General features: G+C 49.4%; 1 protein-coding gene across 1 annotated transcript in view; it reads left to right on the forward strand.

Annotated features, from left to right (window-relative positions):
- Window positions 1-820: 820 nt before the first annotated feature.
- The window catches only part of RIC3 (RIC3 acetylcholine receptor chaperone), a 190,325-nt gene continuing 170,217 nt past the window's right edge, over window positions 821-20,928 (forward strand). Inside the window, exon 1 of the mRNA XM_078681006.1 lies at window positions 821-1,018. Within this exon, the coding sequence (XP_078537132.1) occupies window positions 904-1,018 (115 nt within the window). The 5' untranslated portion in view covers window positions 821-903. The remainder of the gene's footprint in view (window positions 1,019-20,928) is intronic.

Raw genomic sequence — 20,928 nt, forward strand, 5'->3', positions numbered from 1 at the left:
CTCTGCAAACCGCACAAAGCAAAGGTCATGTGTGGCAGTTACAGTTGTGATGCTATGCAAATGTGTGAGGACGGTGGCATTCTATGCAAATTCTGGTGTATATGGTTCAGCCACGCCCTGAATCACATAAGCCCTACCGCTTTCAGGGCCCCCTATCTTTTCATCCCCCTTAAAGCCCAGTGTGCATATAAACAAAAATGCATATGTATATGTTTCAACCTCCTCTGTGAATGCCTTCCCTTTGACTCCACATACAGTTAACTATTGGCATCATTAAAGCGTGTTTCAGTTAGCATTTATGCTAAGGAAAACTATTTTTTTATTCCTAAAAGACATTTTTCCAGGTTCGTCTTACGTATTTCAGAAGAATTTTAAGAAAAAGTCACCATAATATTTGTGCTGCCGTGCATCAGCGAACGGTGTAGCAAAAAATAAGCACGAAAAAGCAGCAGGACGTTTGTGTCTCACAAACAGCGCTAAAAGTATTATTTTTTCATGTCTTAGAGGCTATGTGAAAACTTGTCATTCTTCGAAGCAAGCAGCTCCTATTAAATTAATGGTAAAATAGATATATGACGCTATATGTGATTCTTCAAAATTAATTATCCGAAACGGTGCGGCCAGATCAATCGGTCCTAAGTACAGTTACATCTGTCCATTTACACGGACCTTAGCAGCACGTCTGTCAAGCAGGAATAACTAACCAATGAAGAGGCTTTAGGACTGACCAATAGAAAATAGCCTTGTATTGCGTGGCGGAGGCAGCCTTCTCCCCGCGACTGCCTTCAAACAAACCATTGGCTCTGTTGTTCTGCTATTGTGGCTGCTTATTTGTAACGGAGCTGCAGCCAATGTTATTATCTACGCGTCTCCTTCTTCGCAATCCTTATCTTCGGCGCAAAAATGACCTTGTCAACTTTCCAGAAAGTTGCGTTGGTGTCTGGACTTGTTTTGTGCGTCTCTCTGCTTCTCCCCAAAACGTTTTTATATAGAGGAAAACCATCAGTGCCGCAGGAAGGTAAGATGACTCCATCCATGAGTGACATGCATCTCAGCCCTCATCCCTGCATGCTCAACCGTTTCGATAGGTTTTCACTTTGCCTAGTTCTGTTTTAGATTTATTGTCCAAATGTTGCATAATTTATCGTAATGCTACTGACAATTGCCAAGCTGAACATTACATACGCGACACCAGTGTATCTGGTCCACAATCCATTAGCACTGTAATGGAAGTGCCTACTGCAGAGGGTCCTTTGCGTCTTCTGGGCACTCATATCGACATGTTACATGTTTCTGTGTGGAATAAATATAGATTATTTGAATATTCGATCATATAGTTCACATGCACTGCTGAAAATGTCCTGCTATTTGCTTCTCCAGTGATCTGCTGCCCTGGAAAGGCTGGTGAATGTGTGAGATGCATTTGTTTATATAATTTAGTTCACAAAATTAGTATAGTTTCAGCGTTTGTATGTTGCAATAAATCAGATTCCTTTGGTCCTTATTTAACATTTAGTATTTATGTTTGTTATCTTCTCATTTACTTGTTTAAACGTTGATGTTTATTGTATGTATTGGTGGGGTAAAGACATGATGACAGTATGGTCATGGATTGTATCATCAATCGAATATGGTATGATCGCCTCCAGATTGTTTACAATTGTCCTTCCGACTGTGTTCACCAATTTTGGTTCATGGTTAATGACATTGCAGGCGTTGTTGGATGTATAGAAAATATAAATAGCGTTCGTAGTTCTGTTTATTGACCATGACGAGAGTCGGAACTCCTTGCAAAAGGCCACGAGACACGCATGGGTTACTGGGCCAAACCATGGGGTTTGAGGCATTTTACTCCAGATGTTCCCGGGCCCAACCTACTATGGACCCTGAGCAAATGGGACAAGTTTCCTTCTGCACTTGCATCTAAATGGTAGCTATTGACCAGCAGTCTAAGGCTCCCTCGAGGAGGAGGTGTAGATATTCATTGGTGAACGTGGCTCATAACTCAGAGTGTGCAGAGCAATAAATCAATGTCTAGCCAAATGCTTATTTTTATAATTAAAAAATAAGTATTATATTTGTATTGTCTACTCAGAAAAAGGAATATTATGACATTCACTGGCAACAACACTTTCCCCCCTTGAGGTCGGGGCACAAGTGTTTCAGTCAGGACCGGACTGGGAACCAACACAGGCCCTGGCAAAGTGCTCTACCCCCTCCCCCCCGGGGGTTGTGGGTGCCGCCAAGCTCTTTGCCAGTGTCGTTTTTTGGCCGATTTTGTTACAGGGCCGATTTTGCAAAAACGGCCCTGTAACAAAAAACGGCCCCCAGGAGCCCCAAACTGGCCCCCCACCTGTGTGGCGCACCAGGGATTGCCCGGTGCCCGCTACGGCCAGTCCGGCCCTGGTTTCAGTCGCAAGTCCCTGCCCTACCTGTTCTTCGCAATGTGATCAGAATTATTCCCCATTCACTGGCTCCTGTCAGGGAATGCTTACTAGCAGGCCTTAACTTATGAGTCCCCTCTGACTTTTCAAATACAATTAAAAGTGTTGTAGCGCCTCAACGCTTTCAGGAGTGAGCCTCAAGAGGACCTGATAGATCTGTTACAAGTTTTACCCACTCCAGCAGAAAGGAAGCGTGCAACAGTTCTCCTTAGTTGAGTTGACTGCATGCAAGCATTGCAGCAGCACTCAACCAGCACAGGCTCACCTCTAGCCTACACGGTTCTGCTCTGGCAGCAGCCAGAGGTGCTTCTGCGCACCTCCTGCGCGGTAAGTGTCCATGCTTCCTAAAGGGGGACTGATTCCAATGTGCCTCATCTTGATCCCTTTGAGGGACATGGGGGACAATGTTCCCATGACGTCCTCACTCGGTCCAAGGGGTCAGATCAGCTGCAGTCCTTGTTGCTCCTGATGACCTACGGTTCAGTGCTGCTCATAGTTCACAGGCTCTTGCCTGATCAGGCATGCCAAAATTATTCCTGGCAGTACCTCCTGTCACACAGAGTTGCTACTCCACTGCAGGGGTTGCTACACCACTGGCAGTCCTTACCATGGCGGCCCCTCCTGGCATACAGGGTTGCTGCTACGGTGTCAGACGAGCTTCAGCCCTTCTCTCCAAGACAGCCCCTCCTGGCATACAGGTTCACCGTAAAAGTGCCACAGAGGCTGACGCCCTTACCTCATGGAATTCTTTTCATGGCTTCTCCTGGCATAAGGGGGTTACCTACTTGAGTATGCACATGGGTTACGGCCCGATCAGTGCAGCGGCCATCTCCTTTCAACTTGCCCTAGGAGTCCACTCAACGGGGCTCCTCGCTGGACCTCGCTCCCACCAGCGCTCTCCACCTACTCACAGATCACTCTGGTCTTTGCAAGCAGGCATGTGCCGGAGCTCCTTGGTCCAGAGCAGGTCATCTTGGGTTCCCTAGGGGAGACTAGCATGTTTGACCCCCAGTCCTGGTCACTGGCAGAAGTCTTGCAGGGCTTCCCCTCCTCACACAGCCCATCCCTACCTTCCATATTTATAGTGCATTTCTAGACACCAAATGTGATTTAGGGTCTGGAACTTTGACGTTTTATGTTGGAATTATGCTTCTTTTAAAATATGTATTACTCCTCTCCCTCCTTCTCTTGAAAAGCCACCTGTCCCTGTAGGAGAGGCTCTAAAGCTGATAGTCCCACATCACAGGCCACATGAGTGACTAGATTTCACACCTGGATGTTAGCCACAGTAACATTTAATCTCACAATTCCGCTCTATATAATTCTCTTATCAGCCCCACCTCCATCCTAAAAAGTTTCCAGGATCCTTCCTTGTGATCTATAACTGAATTAAAGAGCACTGTTTGCCATGTACAGGGGAAGTCTCTCACTCCCTGCTCCAGTGTATCCCACCCAGTTCACAGGTGTGCAGCAATACACAAATCTGTCTGTCGGAGTCCTCTACCTACTCATGTCATCGTCAGGCAGGCCTGGGCCTCTCACAATTGAACACAGGGTCCTCCATATAATGTAACATTACAGGCAGGCACACTTGCTGTCAGTGTTTGTACATAGCACACATACTGTCCAGCACTGTTACCTTTTAGTATTGTGCACACATAAACTCAACACATGCATTCACTCTGCATGCATTGCTCAGTGCTTTTAAGTACTGGAGCCTTTCTGTATTGTGTCACTTGAAGGCACACCTACAGCGAGCACACACGTTCAAACTGCGCGCGCTGAACAATACTAAACCCTTCATGGACTACTCCTCACAGGTACACTTATTCCAAATGCATGCACACACCATGCATGCATTGCATAGTACTACATCATTCATGTATTGCGCTCCTCGCAGTTAGGCATACACCCAGTGCATGCAATCACTATGCACGCATGGCACAGCACTGCTCTATCCCTGTACTGTACCCTTCCCAGGCACATGTGCAACCACTTCAGAGTCACCACTACTGCACTGCTTAGCACTTCACATCTAACAGATGTAGACCAAGGGTGAGTTAAACACACAACAGCGGATCTTCAAAAAGTGAGCCTGTAGACCTCGCTCCACTGACCCACGTTAACAAGCATTGGCATAGCAAATAGGTCTTGCCTTTCGCGCTTTATAAGTCTTTAGCTAGAGCTATTGGTTTTGACAATGTTTGTTAGCTAACATTGCTTCTTTTCTTGTTAACAAAAGGCAGGGCATGGCTTAGCTGTTCAGCGTGGTGGAGAGACGAGGGTCGTGTCCAGGGGAATTAATCACAAGTAGCTAAGCTTAATTTTTCAACAACAAAAGCAATTCAACATTCTGCTAATTGCAAGCTTGCATTACAAAGGTTCTCTCCCTTACTGAATATCGCACTGGACATATAAAAAAGCATTGACAAAACCAAGGGGTCTGGCGATGGCTGTCAGCCTACAGGCTTAAAGCTTAGTTTGTTATGGCCCTTTGTGTGACGAAGAGGTGTGTGAAAACGATTTATTTGTGTCTAATAAATTACGGTGAAATGGGTGCGGTATGTTTTACATGAAGTTCGATATAGCAACTATTAGGAACGGTGAGAATTAGAAGTTCAGATATACCTATGTTGACTCTACTTTCTTCTTCTTCGTGCCTAGAGCATGCTTCTTCATATTACTGAAGAGGTTGGCTGACCACCACTGGAACGATTTCACACTTAGATCCCACAGACCCAAGTAACACGTCACCACCCCTAAATTCAACTCCGCGTCTCTTGCCACAAATTAGAACTTAGGCAATGCAAATTTCCCATGCCTTGCTAGCGATGCATATAACATGGCGGAAGCCTACCTTAGAAACACACTACACTTTGGAGGTACATACTATCGTTATCCAACAAACGAAGGAAAGAAAGGTTGAACACTCCATAAAACGGCAATACTGGAGGAGTACTCTATAACTGGGTCATCTCAAGGCTTGAGACTCAAAGTTTACTATAAAAAGGGACAGATGTGTCCCTTTCAAGTACTGCAGGCAACATATCAGGTGTGTGCCCTAGCTTACGGGTTCGGAGGCAGTCAATGGATACAGATGGGTATATTATACAATGTATAATTTACTGCAGAGCTTTGTACACTTGACTCTCCACCGGTAGACCCACAGCAATGCGTCCAAGGGCTATTCTGGGATCCGAATTCAGAAGCTGAATGGAATAGTAACACCCTACGGTAATTAAATATATTCAGGCTACAAGTCAAAGTCCAAAGAGCAGGTGTGGAATTTCACCTAAATAAAGTAGCAGCCTGGTCCCCTAATTTTCAGACTGGCCAGGTTAAGGGTCACCCAGTGTCTCTGCCTGCGAGCACGCACGCCTGGTTCAAAGCATCAGTGATGCTGCACCTGAAGGAGGCGCTGGCGCCACCGATGAATTGGCCAGCGGGATCACTCTGTGCATAACCTCAGCGGCTGTTGAAACCTGGAGCCCTAGCTCAACCCGGAGGCCATTGGGGCACTTCACAAGAACACCTAAGACTGGCCGCTATCAGACCAAGGGTAGCGGTTCTAAAACAACCCCTGGCACCTAACATGTCCATCCCATCGCCTGTGCAGAGCTCAGTGGCTGGGACATTATACTACGCACCGCAGACAGGAACAGGCAAGACGAAGCAACCATCAAAGGGAAGCTAGTGCGAGTGTCCTTCCCAGGTACAGGCACACCCACAAGAACCTTGCGTACACAGCCATCAGCAGCCGAGCTCCCAAGTGCTCCGCTGCAGCATTCGGCTGCGAAGAAGGTGCTACTAAAAGCACCCGGGGTCCTTTAACCCCTCCCCTGCTGATGACGGAACCACTCCGTCATCAGCCGCGGTCGCGCTGTGCTGATGACGGAGCGGTTCCGTCATGGCCCGCTCGGCACGCCTGCGCGGCGCGGATTCCGCGCCTGCGCTGAGTGTTCTATTGAGCAGGGCGGGCCATGATGGAACCGCTCCGTCATAAGCACAGCGCAACCGACGCTGGTGACGGAGCGGTTCCGTCACCAGCATGCGCCCGCCGCTCTTCCGCCCCGCCCCCTTAGCACTGCGGCGGAATAGCCGCCGCAGTGAAGGGGTTAAACAGGGTCGATTACTACAATCAACACAAAGCAGGAGCCGATTCTCTCCTCAAGCGCAAGTCTGGGCAGCCTCTCTCAAGTAACGATTCAGAAAAGGGGGGTGGCGATGGACAAAGCATCTGAGTTAAACAGAACACTCATACCCAGTCAAAAGATCAGGCTTGATCCATCACCATTTTTTAGCTCACTGCACCATCCCAGCTCAGAACCTGGCTATATGCAAATTAGTCTGACCCTGGCCCAGTGCATCATGGGAACAGGGCAGACCAAACTACCAAGCCAATTCTTTACTGGAAAGGAAACAAGCTTCCGGGGACCGGTTTCTGGCATTGCAGCCGTCTTCGGCCCGGCTTGCTTGAATCCTGATGGTGCAGTGAGCAAGGGACTCATGTCTGAGCATACCCTGCCTCTCCTATAGTGGCCAAAACGATTCAGAAAAGGGGGGTGGTGATGGACAGAGCATCTGAGTTAAACAGAACACTCATACCCAGTCAAAAGATCAGGCCTTGATCCATCACCGTTTTTTAGCTCACTGCACCATCCCAGCTCAGAACCTGGCTATATGCAAATTAGTCTGACCCTGGCCCAGTGCATCATGGGAACAGGGCAGACCAAACTACCAAGCTGACTGGGTGTGAGTGTTTGATTGATTCAGATGCTCCGTCCATCACCACCCCCTTTTGTACCTCTCTCAAGTAACAGCATCATTACCAAGAAAGATCCGCACACACGCCTACTCTCACGCAGGGCGGGAGGATCTCCATGCAAACAAGCATTTCACCACCAGGCCAGGGACAGCGAGAAGAGTTTGCGGCAAGAGTGTGAATAAGAAATCCATACAAATGCACTAGGGGGAGACACACGTCTGCTAGAACACATTTACTGCACTGCCAGAGTGTAACTTCGAGTGGTCGCTTTTTCACTGACTGCTGGTCAGGGGGACCTCACTCCTCTACACATAGTTATCATGAAAGCACATTATAAATGAAGGTAAAGCTTCACTGCCACCGACATGCACATACAAGCCAACACGCTAGTGAATATCAAAGGCCCCCTGAATTCTAAGTAAATCAAATCCTAGGACAGGGAAAATACATATTTCAAAAAAACTCTCCTAGGCAGTAACAACAATATACAAACAATACTTTGTGGAGGACTCAGGGTGAAACAAGGAACTATATGTATAGAAAATATATTATTTTATTCAGTGTTGCAAATATATGTAATTCAAAATCCAGTCAAACTGAACAATACAACAATAAATCTTAGGAATCCTTCGTAAAGGTAAAAATACAGTAGTAAATGTCAAATTTACTACTGTGTTTTTACCTTTACGAAGGATTTTTAATTATATTCATATGTTATGTTTTTGTAATACGGATCATTCGAGTTGTATTGATTCCTAAGATTTATTGTTGTATTGTTCAGTTTGACTGAATTTTTAATTACATATATTTGCAATACTGAATAAAATAATATATTTTCTATACATATAGTTCCTTGTTTCACCCTGAGTCCTCCACAAAGTATTGTTTGTATATTGTTGTTTTTGCCTAGGAGAGTTTTTTACACATACATATAAGCCAACACTACATTCTACTACAGTCAGTGCCCCCACCTTCCACCAACAAAATCCTCGGATCTCACGTCGGTGGTAGGGTCACTCACATAGCTCATGCTGCCATACCTAACTCCTCCGCTTATTATGCACCGGTAATAATGTGGCCAATTTTGCTAGCCACAGTCGTGACTTCCTGCAACACGGAATGCCTCTGTACCTCGATTTCTACAGAGACTTCCGGTCTTACTCCTGCTGCCCCTCTTCTCAGTCTTCTACCCAGTGCGCCATGCTCATTTCTTTATGTGGAAGTTCTATAAAGCGCTAAACATCCCCTAGGCCGTTTCAGGGCACTGAGGGGCTGATGCTCCTATGCATTAAGCTTTACCTTGCACTGCAGTATTTTATCCCTGCCGAACATTGGTAAATGCTTGTCTGTGACCCACATCTTAAGAAAATCTGCTGCACCTGTCTGTAAACCCAGCAGGATTTAGTGACTTCTCTAAAGTGAACAACAGACTTTAACACAATAATATAACACAAACCAACATAACGCAACTAATCCACAACAGCGTACAACAAAACAGTCAAAGCAAAATGCGACACAGCAAACACAACGTTATACAATAATGCAGGAAAAAAGCACAACAGTCCAAAAACACAACACAATATATCACCACCACAACAAAAAGCAACACAACAAATATGCACAAACATTCTTGTCACACATTACCACTTCTGGAAATGTGCTTCGATTATACCATGGCAAAAGGAGAGGATGTAGCCTAAGGGCTAGGGCGGTAGACCTCACATTTTGGGGAACCAAGTTCGAGTCTCGGCAATGACGCTCAACAGCCTGTGATTCTGGTCAAATCACTTAATCTCCCCGTCCGTGCCTAACAAAAATGAAAGTGTCCTTGTGTGCCAAAACGGGTGCTCTTGTAAAGTGCACTGTTAACCGATACCTTTGGGTTAAGTTCGCGCTATATAAAACTCAGGAATAAAAAATAATACTTGTACCAAGCAACCACTGTTTACTTACCACAAAGGGCACGTAAAACGTCAGTCAAAAATGTTTTGTGTCTGGTCTTGCTCTTACTCGCATCCTCAAAGGAACACGTGCATGGTGTATTTACTATAATTTTTACTGTTAATTTCGCATAGATGATCAGGGTGCTGAGCAATTGATATCCTTCGCTACATCGCATGGTTAATCTAAAGGCAGTAGCCATGCTGTGCTGTTTCCAATGCTACACCGGGCACCAATGGCATATGCCATGCATTTTCTCCCAAGGACTGCAATAACTGACTCCTGCACTGAGGGACAGGAGGTGGAGGCGGGACAGAGGGGTCACGCGGTCACTCAGTTCAAACCAGTGTTCCAAATAAAATTTATTTTTTAAAGGCCTTCCTAAGGACCATAGTACATCATTTCTGACGTATATGCAATTGCTAGAGACTGACATTAACCTTTTAGATCATTTAACATTAATGGACATGGGGCGGAGCTTGTGATGAATGGCCGCCAATGGTTAATTACAGGTTGTGCATCAGAGAGCAAAGAGGTCTTGAAGCCTGATTTCTGTTATCAACCAATCTGTTTCCTTTCCGTGACTTCCCTGCATCTAAGAATGAAAAGGTGAAATGGGACTTTTAAGTTCAAAACTCGCTAGTGCATTTCAAAGAGGCCTGGACTGACAGCAGTACTGTGAAGAGGGAATTGGATTAAAGTAGAAAAAGCGAGTTTTAAGCACTTGTGCTGAAATCAACAAATTGAAAATAAGCGAGTTTTAAGCACTCGTGCTTGTGCCAGCATGCCCCTTGCGAGAGCGAGCAGCGGCTCGCGGCACATCTGTGTTTAGCGCACTCGCCCCTGCGTGCTCCTACAAGGTGGATGCCAGCACAAGCACGAGCGCTGAAAAAGAACTGACCGATTTCTAAAGGTCACTCCTAGAGAGCGCATGCACGCTGCCTAGGTGAGACCTAAAAAGGACCTGTTCACTTCTACTGATCATTACATAGTATGCTGCCACCAATATGCTTGTGTTGCTTAACAAGAGCCGTAATCTGTGAGATAGGCCTTTGTCAGTGGGGACACACATGATCCGTGTTTGTCTATGGCAACAAAAATCAGAAATTAGGGATTCAGACAACAGTACATCTGGGCACCCAGGGCTGGGGTACACGTCCATCACCACTCAGAAGACTTTTCGATCCCAGCAACGAGTATGTCCATTGGTGCCATTTCATAAGAGAGGAAATAGACTTAGGTAATTACTGCATAATTTGTGCATGTTTCAAAAGCTGAGATTCAGAAGCAGCTCTCAAAGCCCCCTAGTTTTGGTATTACTTTGCACATACATCGATGGCTCTCTCAAGATTCCATACTGCTTGGAAAGTGAGCGGAATTTTAATGCACATGTTGTTTCTTCTCTGTCGTTGCCATGATTTTTTCAATAACCCCATCCTTTTCTAATGTGACCTTAAATAGAATCAGTTAAGGACGACACCTATACAGACCCACACATCAAACTACAATGCTACACTTTATAAATTGGTCAATACATATTTTTCACCCTTTATTGTTATGTTGACAAATAGTGTGTTTCATCAGAGAATTGTAGGAAATTTCAACAAGAATGGACTTTCATGTTATTTTTCTCTATAGCACACACAAGTAGAAGCCACTGATGTTATGCTGTGTTATCAGCATTTATATTGTGTCCATCTTCCAGTAATATGACATTCTAGCACTATGAATTCTCAAGTAGCAAGTATCTTAACATATGTTAAAAAATAAGAAAGATTATGCACACAAATAAGAACTAAGAATAAAGAATTAGGTGAATGTGTAAGAGCCCTCCTAATAAATAAGGGTTAATAATCAATAATTATATGCATGTGTAACAGCCCACTAGATACTGGTTTATAGTGATCAGCTCTAGGTTTATAGATATTTTATAGCCTTTCAGTGATTCTAATTGTCAGTCTTCATGCAACGTACTCAACTATACCTCTCCTTTTATCGACTTTACTCATAAGCACTGCTTCACTTTCTAAGTGACACAATAAGAGCAATCACTGAACATAAAGCATAACACCACAAATCTATCCACTTGGGTCATCCTTGATTTCCTACATCATTCCAAACAGAAAAAACGCTGTCAATGACATTTTACATCCTTTTTTGCTCCATTGCACAGCCATACACAACATCATATATCACACAAAAAACATCTCTGGTTATCAACCACACCAGCCAAACCTTTTCTACATAAGCCACAGTGCTAACCTACACTCTTGCAGTTATACGGTTTCTACGAATCCAGTAGGACTGAGCATATAGAACAACAAAACATCATAATACAGAGACTGTCTTGATATATAATCAGTAAATATTGATCTGTTTGGCTAGCTCACAGTACCGCATCTAAATTCTGAAAACTACAGAGTTATATATGTTGTCAATAACCTAGAACATGACTCTCGGATTCCTAACAAAATCGTGGTTACAGATCTAACCCTTTTGTTTGTCACTTTTGCATGCCCAAAGTGTCACAAAGAAAAATATTGCATTTTCAAACGTTTATTTAACCCGTTGCATGCTGATGACGGAACCGCTCCGTCATCAGCTGCGGGTGCGCTGTGCTGATGACGGAGCGGTTCCGTCATGGCCCGCTCGCCGCGAATTCCGCGCCTGCGCTGAGCGTTCTATTGAGCGGGGCGGGCCATGACGGAACCGCTCCGTCACAAGCACAGCGCAACCGACGCTGGTGACGGAGCGGTTCCGTCACCAGCATGCGCCCGCCGTATTTCCGCCCCGCCCCCTTAGCACTGCGGCAGAATAGCCGCCGTAGTGAAGGGGTTAAAAGCTGTAATCTCTGTATATAAAACATGAACTGCATTATTAGAAAGATGAGACACATCATGGTTAAAATCATTATTAGAATGCTGAAAAACAAAAACAATTCAACCATGTTAACTATTTATAATGTTACTCAAGTTACTCCTACCTATTACTAATTCCATATGCTAAAGAGAGCATGTTGAGAGTACCCATCTGCTATGCCAATTGGAATAACCTAACCCCATACCTTAGTACTGTATGTCAAAGAGCTGAGCTCAGTGCATTCATGAATTGAATGCACCTCCGTCTGAGTGTGCAGTTGTCTTCTTTTTCAGGATGAAGGTTAGGAACAGCATGTCTGCATCTCAGTTACAGCTCTCCGCAGCATTCCACAATGAATCTGGCAGGAAGTGAGCCTATCACTGACTTCACCATGGACGCAGTTTTTATTATAAAACATCAAGCTTATCACACTGTGCTAGAGGTGTAGAACAACATTTTAATTAGACTAAACGAGAAGAGTCCTCTCCATACAAGCATAGAAAATAAAACAATGCACTATGGATTGATTTTGTGCGACCCTGAAACTAAATGTTCAGAATAAAGGGCAACAGGGCTATCAGAAATGATTCATTGCAACGGCCACCGAAGCAAATGAAAAACATGTGCAAACCAGCATTAAAAAATGATGGTAAGTTAAAACGAGAAACTAAAATGGAGACTAAACAGAAGCCACATAACATTTCAACTATACACAAACTAAGGTCTAGCATGCTACCAGTCTGCCGAAGGATTTTGGCACCTCATCAGTACTGCAATGTGTAATTCAAAACAAACCCCTTTCAGGCATAGAGTGACGCATGAATTATGCAAAAAATAAGGAGAAAACTCTGGGTAGTTCTCAAGTTTAGGTGGAAAGCCGCTCCTGTTAGAAAAGGACAACGTCTTCTGCCATTTCTACAGCAAAGTCTTAAAGCATAGGACTAGTGTTTTGACTTATACTGGGTGCTCTCTTGTGTCTGGACAAAGCTATACCTCTCTGAAGAGCTCTAATTAGAGCCAAACACTGTGTCAGGGGTTGCTTTTATTCATTTCAGGTTGGCTTGAGTTGGTATTTTACCGATTCAAAGCTGTAATACTGTGCCTGGAGTGATAAATGGCTGTTGTCATTTTACATCTCGGCAAGGACAGCACTGTGCTAGTCCTATGCTTAAAGACTTTGCTGTAAAAATGGGAAAAGACTATGGGCCAGATGTAGGTAAATATCATTTACAGATTCTAAAATACCGAATTTTACCGATTCGGTATTTTAGAATCGGTAAATGATATGCAGCAAATGATTCAGTAAATTTTACCGAATCGGTAACATTCGGTAACTACTGATTCGGTATTTACCGTTTCGGTATTCCCCATTCATTCCTATGGGCCTGGGGGCCCAGAGGAATGAATGAGAATTACCGTATAGGTAAATACCGAATCGGTAATATGGGGTAGACTTACAAGGGTGGCAGGGTGTCACATTGACACCCTGTTGCATCCCTGTATAGTGCATGGGTGCATATGTGGCACACATACATGCCCTAAGGGCATGTATGTCTGCCACATGGCACAGTTGAAAAAAGCACAAAATTGCTTTTTTCACGGTTTTCGATATTTACCACCAACTTGTAGTTGGTGATAAATAATGAATCCTGAAATGAGAAAAGCACTCATTTGAGTGCTCCCTATATTAAGGATTCGGTAATTTACCAAATCGGTATTTTAAGAATTCGGAAATTTACCGATTCCTTAAATTACCGATTCGGTAAATTACCGAATCCTACAATTTGGCCCCCTACATCTGAAAAGCCTAATACCGGTCGGTAACGCCCAAAATTCGCTAATTTCGGCCGTTACCGACCGGTATTAGGCTTCCTACATCTGGCCCTTTGTCCTTTTCTATCTCTGCGAGGATAGCTCTGCGCTAATCCTATGCTTAAAGACTTTGATAGAAAAACAGGCATTTGAGGTGAGCAGATCTAGAGTGTCGCTGGTGTTGAGAGTGCTCTAACAGAAGCGGCTTTCCACCTAAACTTGAGAACTACCCAGAGTTCTCCTTCTTTTTTGCATATATTTATATATATATACATATATATATATATGTCCACCAAAACCTCCGTTTGAGAAGTAATAGGGTCGCACACCAGCAGGATTTTTATCACAATGTTAATTTATTCATCACATATTTTTCTTAAAGCCAACACAGATTAGCCCACGAGTTCCGGTATGTCCCAATACCTTGTTCGCGGCTAACAAATCACAAGATTATTCACTTTTTTAAACTTTCAGTTTCCAGGAAACTCTAATTACGTCATTTCCTGTGTATCTGCTCGGACTACACCAGTGAGTTGTACTTCCGAGTTTTAACCAGTTTACATTCTTATTATTAACACGGTGGCCATAGAATATTTTCTTCAAATCTGTTTTTATTGTGAACACAGCGGTAAGCCTACAACCCCTCATCGGGGCCGGCCGCGCAGATAGAAATCAATAATAGGAGTAGGTAGCCACGTGGGGTGGAATTCTTAAACACAGCGCCTTGCCTACAACCCCCAAGGGGCCGGCCGCGTGGCCTAAGGGAGTAGAAAGCAAGAGGTGGCCATGTGCTGGCAGTGTGCCTTAGTACGGGGGAGGCGCGTATGGAAAGGAGAGCAGCGGTGTCACATTAACAAAGGCCCAACAGGGGCCAAACTGCCCCAAAAGGGGGGCGAAAGCCAGAGTGGCAAGACAAGGAAAAAGAGAAAGTCGGAAGAGGAAAAGCAGGGGTGAGGTGGAGAGGGGTCAGGGAGGTGTATCTGCGGTCGCCCACAAGAGGCAGAAGACGGGGAAGTGACTATGAGCCTAGTCTGCTTGGGTCGGCGGGGATGAGGGCATCCTCGAACAATTGCAAAGCGCGAAGCCTGGGAGGCATGTGGCGGGCATAGCTTATGGAGCACAGGTGACGCACGAGGGGTTCCCACACTGCCTTGAATCGCACCCCCCTTGATTGTATCCGTGCCGTGAGCAGCTCCATGGTCAGGACCTGCCAGAGGCGCACAAACCAGGAAGCTATCGGCGGTGCCTCAGTCCGCTTCCAATATAGTGCAATAAGTTGCTTGGCAGCGCCTAGCATGTGGAGGGTGAGGATCCAGTCGCTGCGCGTGAGTGCTTTAAGTGTGGGGGGTCGTATACCCAGCAATAGTGTGCAAACCTCCTCAGGGAGGGGAAAACCCAACACCTCCTTAATGTGACTGAGGACCTCCTTCCAAAAGACAGCCAGGGCAGGACACGACCACCAGATGTGTATGAAATCGCCAGTCGCAGTGCCGCACCTCCAGCACAGCGGTGAGGAGGCAGGGAACATTTTGCTTAGACGCAGGGGGGTGTAGTACCATTGTGTTAACATCTTGTATGCATTTTCCCTCTGCGGGATGCTGCGGTAGGATTTGGGGATGTCGTTCCAGAGCCTAGACCACTGAGATGGCGTGATCTCAGTGCCAGTTGCCGTCTGCCACTGCCTTTGGTAGGGATGCGCAGGCGGAGTGGTGGGATGCTGCAAGATGTTGTAGATTTGGGAGATGAGTCGTTTCAGTCCCCCGAGGGAGCGTGCCAACTTTTCAAATGGAGTGTGCGCCCTGGAGGCGGCCTGATACATGTCATCTCCCGAGGTCCAGTGGCGCAGCTGCGCGTACTGCAAGCTAGCAGTCGAGGGGAGGTTGAACTCCTCTTTGCAGTCCAGCCACGATTTAGGCGACCCACAAAGAAAAAGATCCCCTGCAACCCTGCAGTCTCCCAGAGTCCAGCTCTCGAACGCCCGGGTCTGAGCAGCAGGGGGAAAGTGCGGATTGCCGGCAATGGGGGTATGCGGAGAGGGGGACGTGGTCAGCCCTTTGGACACTGCCACTCTGTCCCATACTTCAAGAACCGTCCTCGTGGGGACCGCCATGTACGCACTTCTGGAGCGCGCCACCCGCGGCAACCAGGGCAGGTCCCATATGGTGCGCCCCGTAACCATTCGGTCCATGTGGAACCAGTGCTTGTCGCTTTCGCGTGCACCCCATTCTATCACGAACCGGAGATGCGCCGCCCAGTAGTAGTGGAGAAGATTCGGGCAGGCTAGGCCGCCCCTGTCCCTCGGCTCCATGAGGACTTTTTGTGAGAACCGGGGTCGTTTGCCTCCCCATATGAAAGACGTGAGGTCGCGTTGGAGGGTCTTGATGCAGTGAGTCGGTATCGGGGTGGGGAGGCACTGGAAGACATATAGAATGCGGGGGAGGATCGACATCTTGACCGCGTTGAGCCGCCCTAACCAGGAGACCATCAAGGGTTTCCATTTCCGCAGGTCCGCCAGGACATCCTTTCGGCAAGCAGCCCAGTTTTTTGAGGACCACGAGTCGAGGCGAGGAGTGAGGTCCAGACCCAGATATTTGATGTGGTCATCCGCCCAACGGTAAGGCGTGTCCTCCCTCAGCAGGCAGACCTCCTCCTCGGGGATGGTGAGGTTAAGCGCCCAAGATTTGGTGTGGTTAATTTTAAGGCCAGACGCCCGCTCGAACAGTGTGAGGGCGTCGTGTACCGCTGGGAGCGAGACTCGAGGGTTCGTGAGAGTAAGGATCAGGTCGTCCGCAAACAGCGCTACTTTGTTAGCACGCCCCCCGTGGGGGATGCCATGGATGTCAGGGGTACGCCTAATCAACTCCGCCAGCGGCTCGACCGCCAGGGCGAACAGGAGCGGCGAGAGCGGGCATCCCTGCCTCATACCCCTGTGGATCGAGAGCGGTGGTGTCAGTTGGCCGTTGACCCGGATTCTAGCCTGTGGTCCAATGTAAGGGGCCATGCACCTGGAGATCATGGTAGGACCAAGGCCCAGTTTCTCAAGGACCGCCCTCAGGAAGGTCCAGTCGACCCGGTCGAAGGCCTTTTCCGCGTCTAGCGAGAGGAGGCAGGCCGGGATTTTCCAATGGTGTACCTTTCCTACCAAGTGTGCCAACCTGCGAACATTATCGGCCCCCTGGCGGTCTCGTATAAAACCCACCTGGTCCGGGTTCACCAGGCCCGGCATATGTGGATCCAGCCGCTTGGCCAGGATCTTAGTGTAAATCTTAAGATCAGTGTTAAGGAGGGCGATGGGGCGATAAGAAGCACACAAGTCGGGGTCCTTCCCAGGTTTGGGGATCAAGGCTATTTCCGCCATGCCCATATCGGGGGACGGGCCGATAGCATCAGAGAAGGATCCATAAAGGCGCAATAGATGTGGGCGGAGCTGGGTCAGGAACAGGCGATAGAAGGCCAATGGCAGGCCATCCGGCCCCGGGGTTTTCCCCACGGGGAGGTCCCCTATGGCCTCTGTCACTTCCTCTTCCCGCAGGGGGTCCTCCATCGCGGCTGCACACGCCGGGGACAGTGGGGATCCCTCAAAGTTCGCGAGCACGGCCTCCCGCGCCTCCGCAGAAGTGGGTTCCTCGGCGTATAGCGAGGAGTAATACTCAAGGAACGCGTCCTGTTTGGCCCTCTCAGAGGTGACACGAGTGCCATCCTGCCGCCTGACATTAGCGATGTGGGCCCTAGCGGCTCGCGCCCGCAGTCTGCCTGCCAGCAGGCGACCCACTTTGTCCCCTCCCTCATAATACCGTTGCTTGAGCGCCAGCAGGGAGAATTCCGCCTTGTTAGTGCGCAGGGCGCGAAGTTGTCCCCTAAGATTGGCAAGGGCTCTCTTTGTCGCCCGAGTGGGGGCGTCCCGATCCTGGGCCTCCGCCAGCTTGATCTCGCTGGCCAGGTCAGTTTCCAACTTGAACACCTCTTTCCTCCGTGCCGCCGCCAAGGAAGTGATGTGGCCCCGAATGGTGGCCTTGAAGGCGTCCCACACTGTGTGAAAGGGCATGTCGGGGGTGTCGTTAACGGTGAAATACGAGTCTATGGCGTCACGGATGCTGGCAACGTCATCCGGGTCTCGAAGGACTCCCGGCGGGAGCACCCACCTGCGTTCGCGAGCGGCCCGAGCCTGGGGGTCCTGCAGTAACAGCTCCACGTGGGCGTGGTCCGACAGGGAGATGTCGGATATAGCAGCAGCTAAGGAGTCTCGGGTCAGTTCAAGAGAGGTAAACAGATAGTCGATACGGGAGTACGTCCGGTGGGAATGCGAGTAGAAGGAGTAATCTCGGGACCCCGGGTTATGGTAGCGCCATATGTCCACGAGGCCCAGGTCCAAAAGCTGCGTCTTGAGGGTAGAAGACATCGCTCCCGCGCCGTTAAAGGGGGCGCCCGCGCGGTCCAGCTCGGGGTCCCAAACAAGATTGAAGTCACCGCCCAGTATTGTATTAGCGGCCCCCATTGGGAAGTGTTCCCGCAATAATGTCTGGAGGTACTTGTCCTGCGACTGGTTGGGTGCGTACACACACCCCAGAGTGAACTGTGCACAGCCTATCTGTACCGTGGTTCGGAGGAAGCGCCCATCAGTGCTTTTAAAGGGTTTCACGGGTCCCCGCCTAATGCCAGCCCTACAGAGGATCGCCACCCCCGCCGTCTTGGTGTCAGAGGATGCCCAGAACTGTGTGGGGTATCTAGGGTGTGTCATGCGTTTGACGTCTCCCCTGAGGAGGTGTGTCTCCTGGAGGAGAACAATGTCGGGGGAGTGGTGCAGGAGATAGCGCCATACCTGTCTTCGCTTGTTGGGAGAGTTGAGCCCCTTGACGTTAAGGGAAAGGACCTTCAAGGGTGCAGGGATGTTTGCTGTCATAGCGCTAAGGGGGTTTGGAGTCGCACAGATCCCGGCCTAGCAGACCTCCCCGCGAGCGGGACAGCAGAAGCGGCAACTCGTCGCAAGCGCGGCAACTCCCGCAGGACCCACCCTGCCACCCCTCCGCAAGCGCGGGGAAGGAACAGGAAGAGGGGGATGTGTAAGGGGGAAGTAGGAAGAGAGGAGAGAAAGAAAGAAGAAAAGGTGCAGAGGGGGAAGAGAACCAAAACAGGCCAACGGGCCCAGTGTACAGTGTCCCAGGCATCGGACATCCTCCACCCGAGGGTTAGGACGAACTCAGGAATGTCACTTCCTACGGGACAAAGGGAGGGAGCGGAGATCTGGGAAAGTAGTGTTCAAACAAGACGTCTCAGAGCCCGTCTACCCCGCTGCTTCAAGGTAGTTTGGGGGGGTTGCGCCGGGCCGTGGGGTCCATTCGGCCCGGTCAGGCACCCACAGGGCGCTGGAGCTCGGCGATGCGGTGCTCGGCCTGGAAGAAGCGAAAAGTGTTGTCCATGTCTAGGGCAGTGGGATCAGGCCACCGTGATGGAAGAGGGTGAGACCAAGCGCCCAGTCGGCAAGCGAACGCCCAGGGTAGCACGTGACACAACAGCAGCGATCAGCAGCCATCCGGCGTTGAGGGGCGATCCCCACCCTCCGAGCCAGAAGCGAGGAGCTGGGAGGCCTGCCCCTCGCGGTCGCCCTCAAGGGAGCGGATGTGGGCGATGATGTCCTGCTTGGCCTGCGAGACAGAGAGTGCGTCCACCGGAGGAGATCGTCGACTTCTGCGCACAGTGGACCATTCCGGGTGTGGAGGTGCCTTCCCCGAGCGGGGAGGACGAGCCGGGCTGTGGTCCGGGGATTCCGGCATGCCTAGTATTTGTGCCGCCTCTCGGTAGGACCGGAGGGCCCTGCGCTTGCCCTCCCATTTGAAGATGAGCGCGAAGGGGTGGCCCCACTGGTACGAAATGTTCGGGGACCGGAGCTTCTCTGTGATCGGACGGAAGACCCTCCGCCTGTGGAGTGTGGTGGGGGCCAGATCCTGGAAGATCTGGATCTTGTGACCCTCGTACTGCAAGTCAGGGTTGTCTCTAGCCGCCTTCAGGATGGCCTCTTTTTCAGTAAAATAATGCAGTCTAGTGACGATGTCGGGAAGGAGGCCCGCTTTCCCTCCCGCTCCAAAGACTCGGTGCGCGCGGTCAAGGCGCGGCGGGGGGGCGTCCTCCTCGCCCCACACCTCTTGCAGGAGTAGGGCCACGTAGGCCATGGTATTAGTCCCCTCTTCTCCGAGTGGCACGCCCCGAATGCGGAGGTTGTTGCGGCGTCCTCTGTTTTCCAAGTCCTCCTGCTTAATCTGGAGCTGGATGTGCTGCTCTTCAAGGGTCGCCACTCTCCGCCAGATCTGCTCCAGGTCCTCGGTGCGGGAATCCACTGTTTTTTTCAGGCCGTCGACCCGGTCGCCAAGGTCGGTGACTTCTCTGCGTAGCTCTTTGACGCACGTATGGACCTCCGTCCTGAGGGATCCAATCTCGGTTTTCAGATCGGCCATGAAGGAGGACATGAAGGCCTGCGTCACCGGGGGGGAGTCAGCCTGCGTTGGGGGTTTCCCCTCGGATGTCGACGGGGGGCCCCCGGAGGAGGATGGCGAGCCCGCCTTGCCCCACATGGAGGCCACCGACGCCCTCCTGGTCGTCGTGGATGGGGGGTCCGGTCTGTTCCCCTTGCCGCGGGTCATGGTCCACTCAGGGCGTCGAAGGGCAGCGGGGGCCTGCGTCTGCCGCTGTGTACAACTCCTGGTCGGCGGCGTGGGGTAGTGCAGGGGGGGGTGTGCTGGCGCCCCGGTGATCAAGCCCGGGTTCCACGGTCAGTAGCACAAGACCCCAGGGCTGGGGTCGGCGGTGTGTTCTCCGACAGGGCACGGGGCGCGTGTAAGCAATTATTGTCCAGCAGAGATCCGGGCCGTGATGAGGCTCAGCCCGGAGGACAAGGTGGCGCGTAGGCCGGGGAGGCGTCAAGGAGGTGACGGTCGCGGGTGCTCCACGGCAGGTCGGGTGGAGATCCCACAAGCGGAGGGCCCCCGAAGGGCCGCGGCCCGGCACAGTCTCGTGGTCCCGCCGGGGCTAGGATCCACCCCCAGCGCGATGTCCAGGTGGCCGTGTCCAGGCGAGTCCCCCCGAGTCGTCCAGCAGCGAAGAGCCCAGGGCCAG

This window comes from Lissotriton helveticus, chromosome 3_1, assembly GCF_964261635.1.
Source record: "Lissotriton helveticus chromosome 3_1, aLisHel1.1, whole genome shotgun sequence".
Classification (NCBI taxonomy): Eukaryota; Metazoa; Chordata; class Amphibia; order Caudata; family Salamandridae; genus Lissotriton; species Lissotriton helveticus.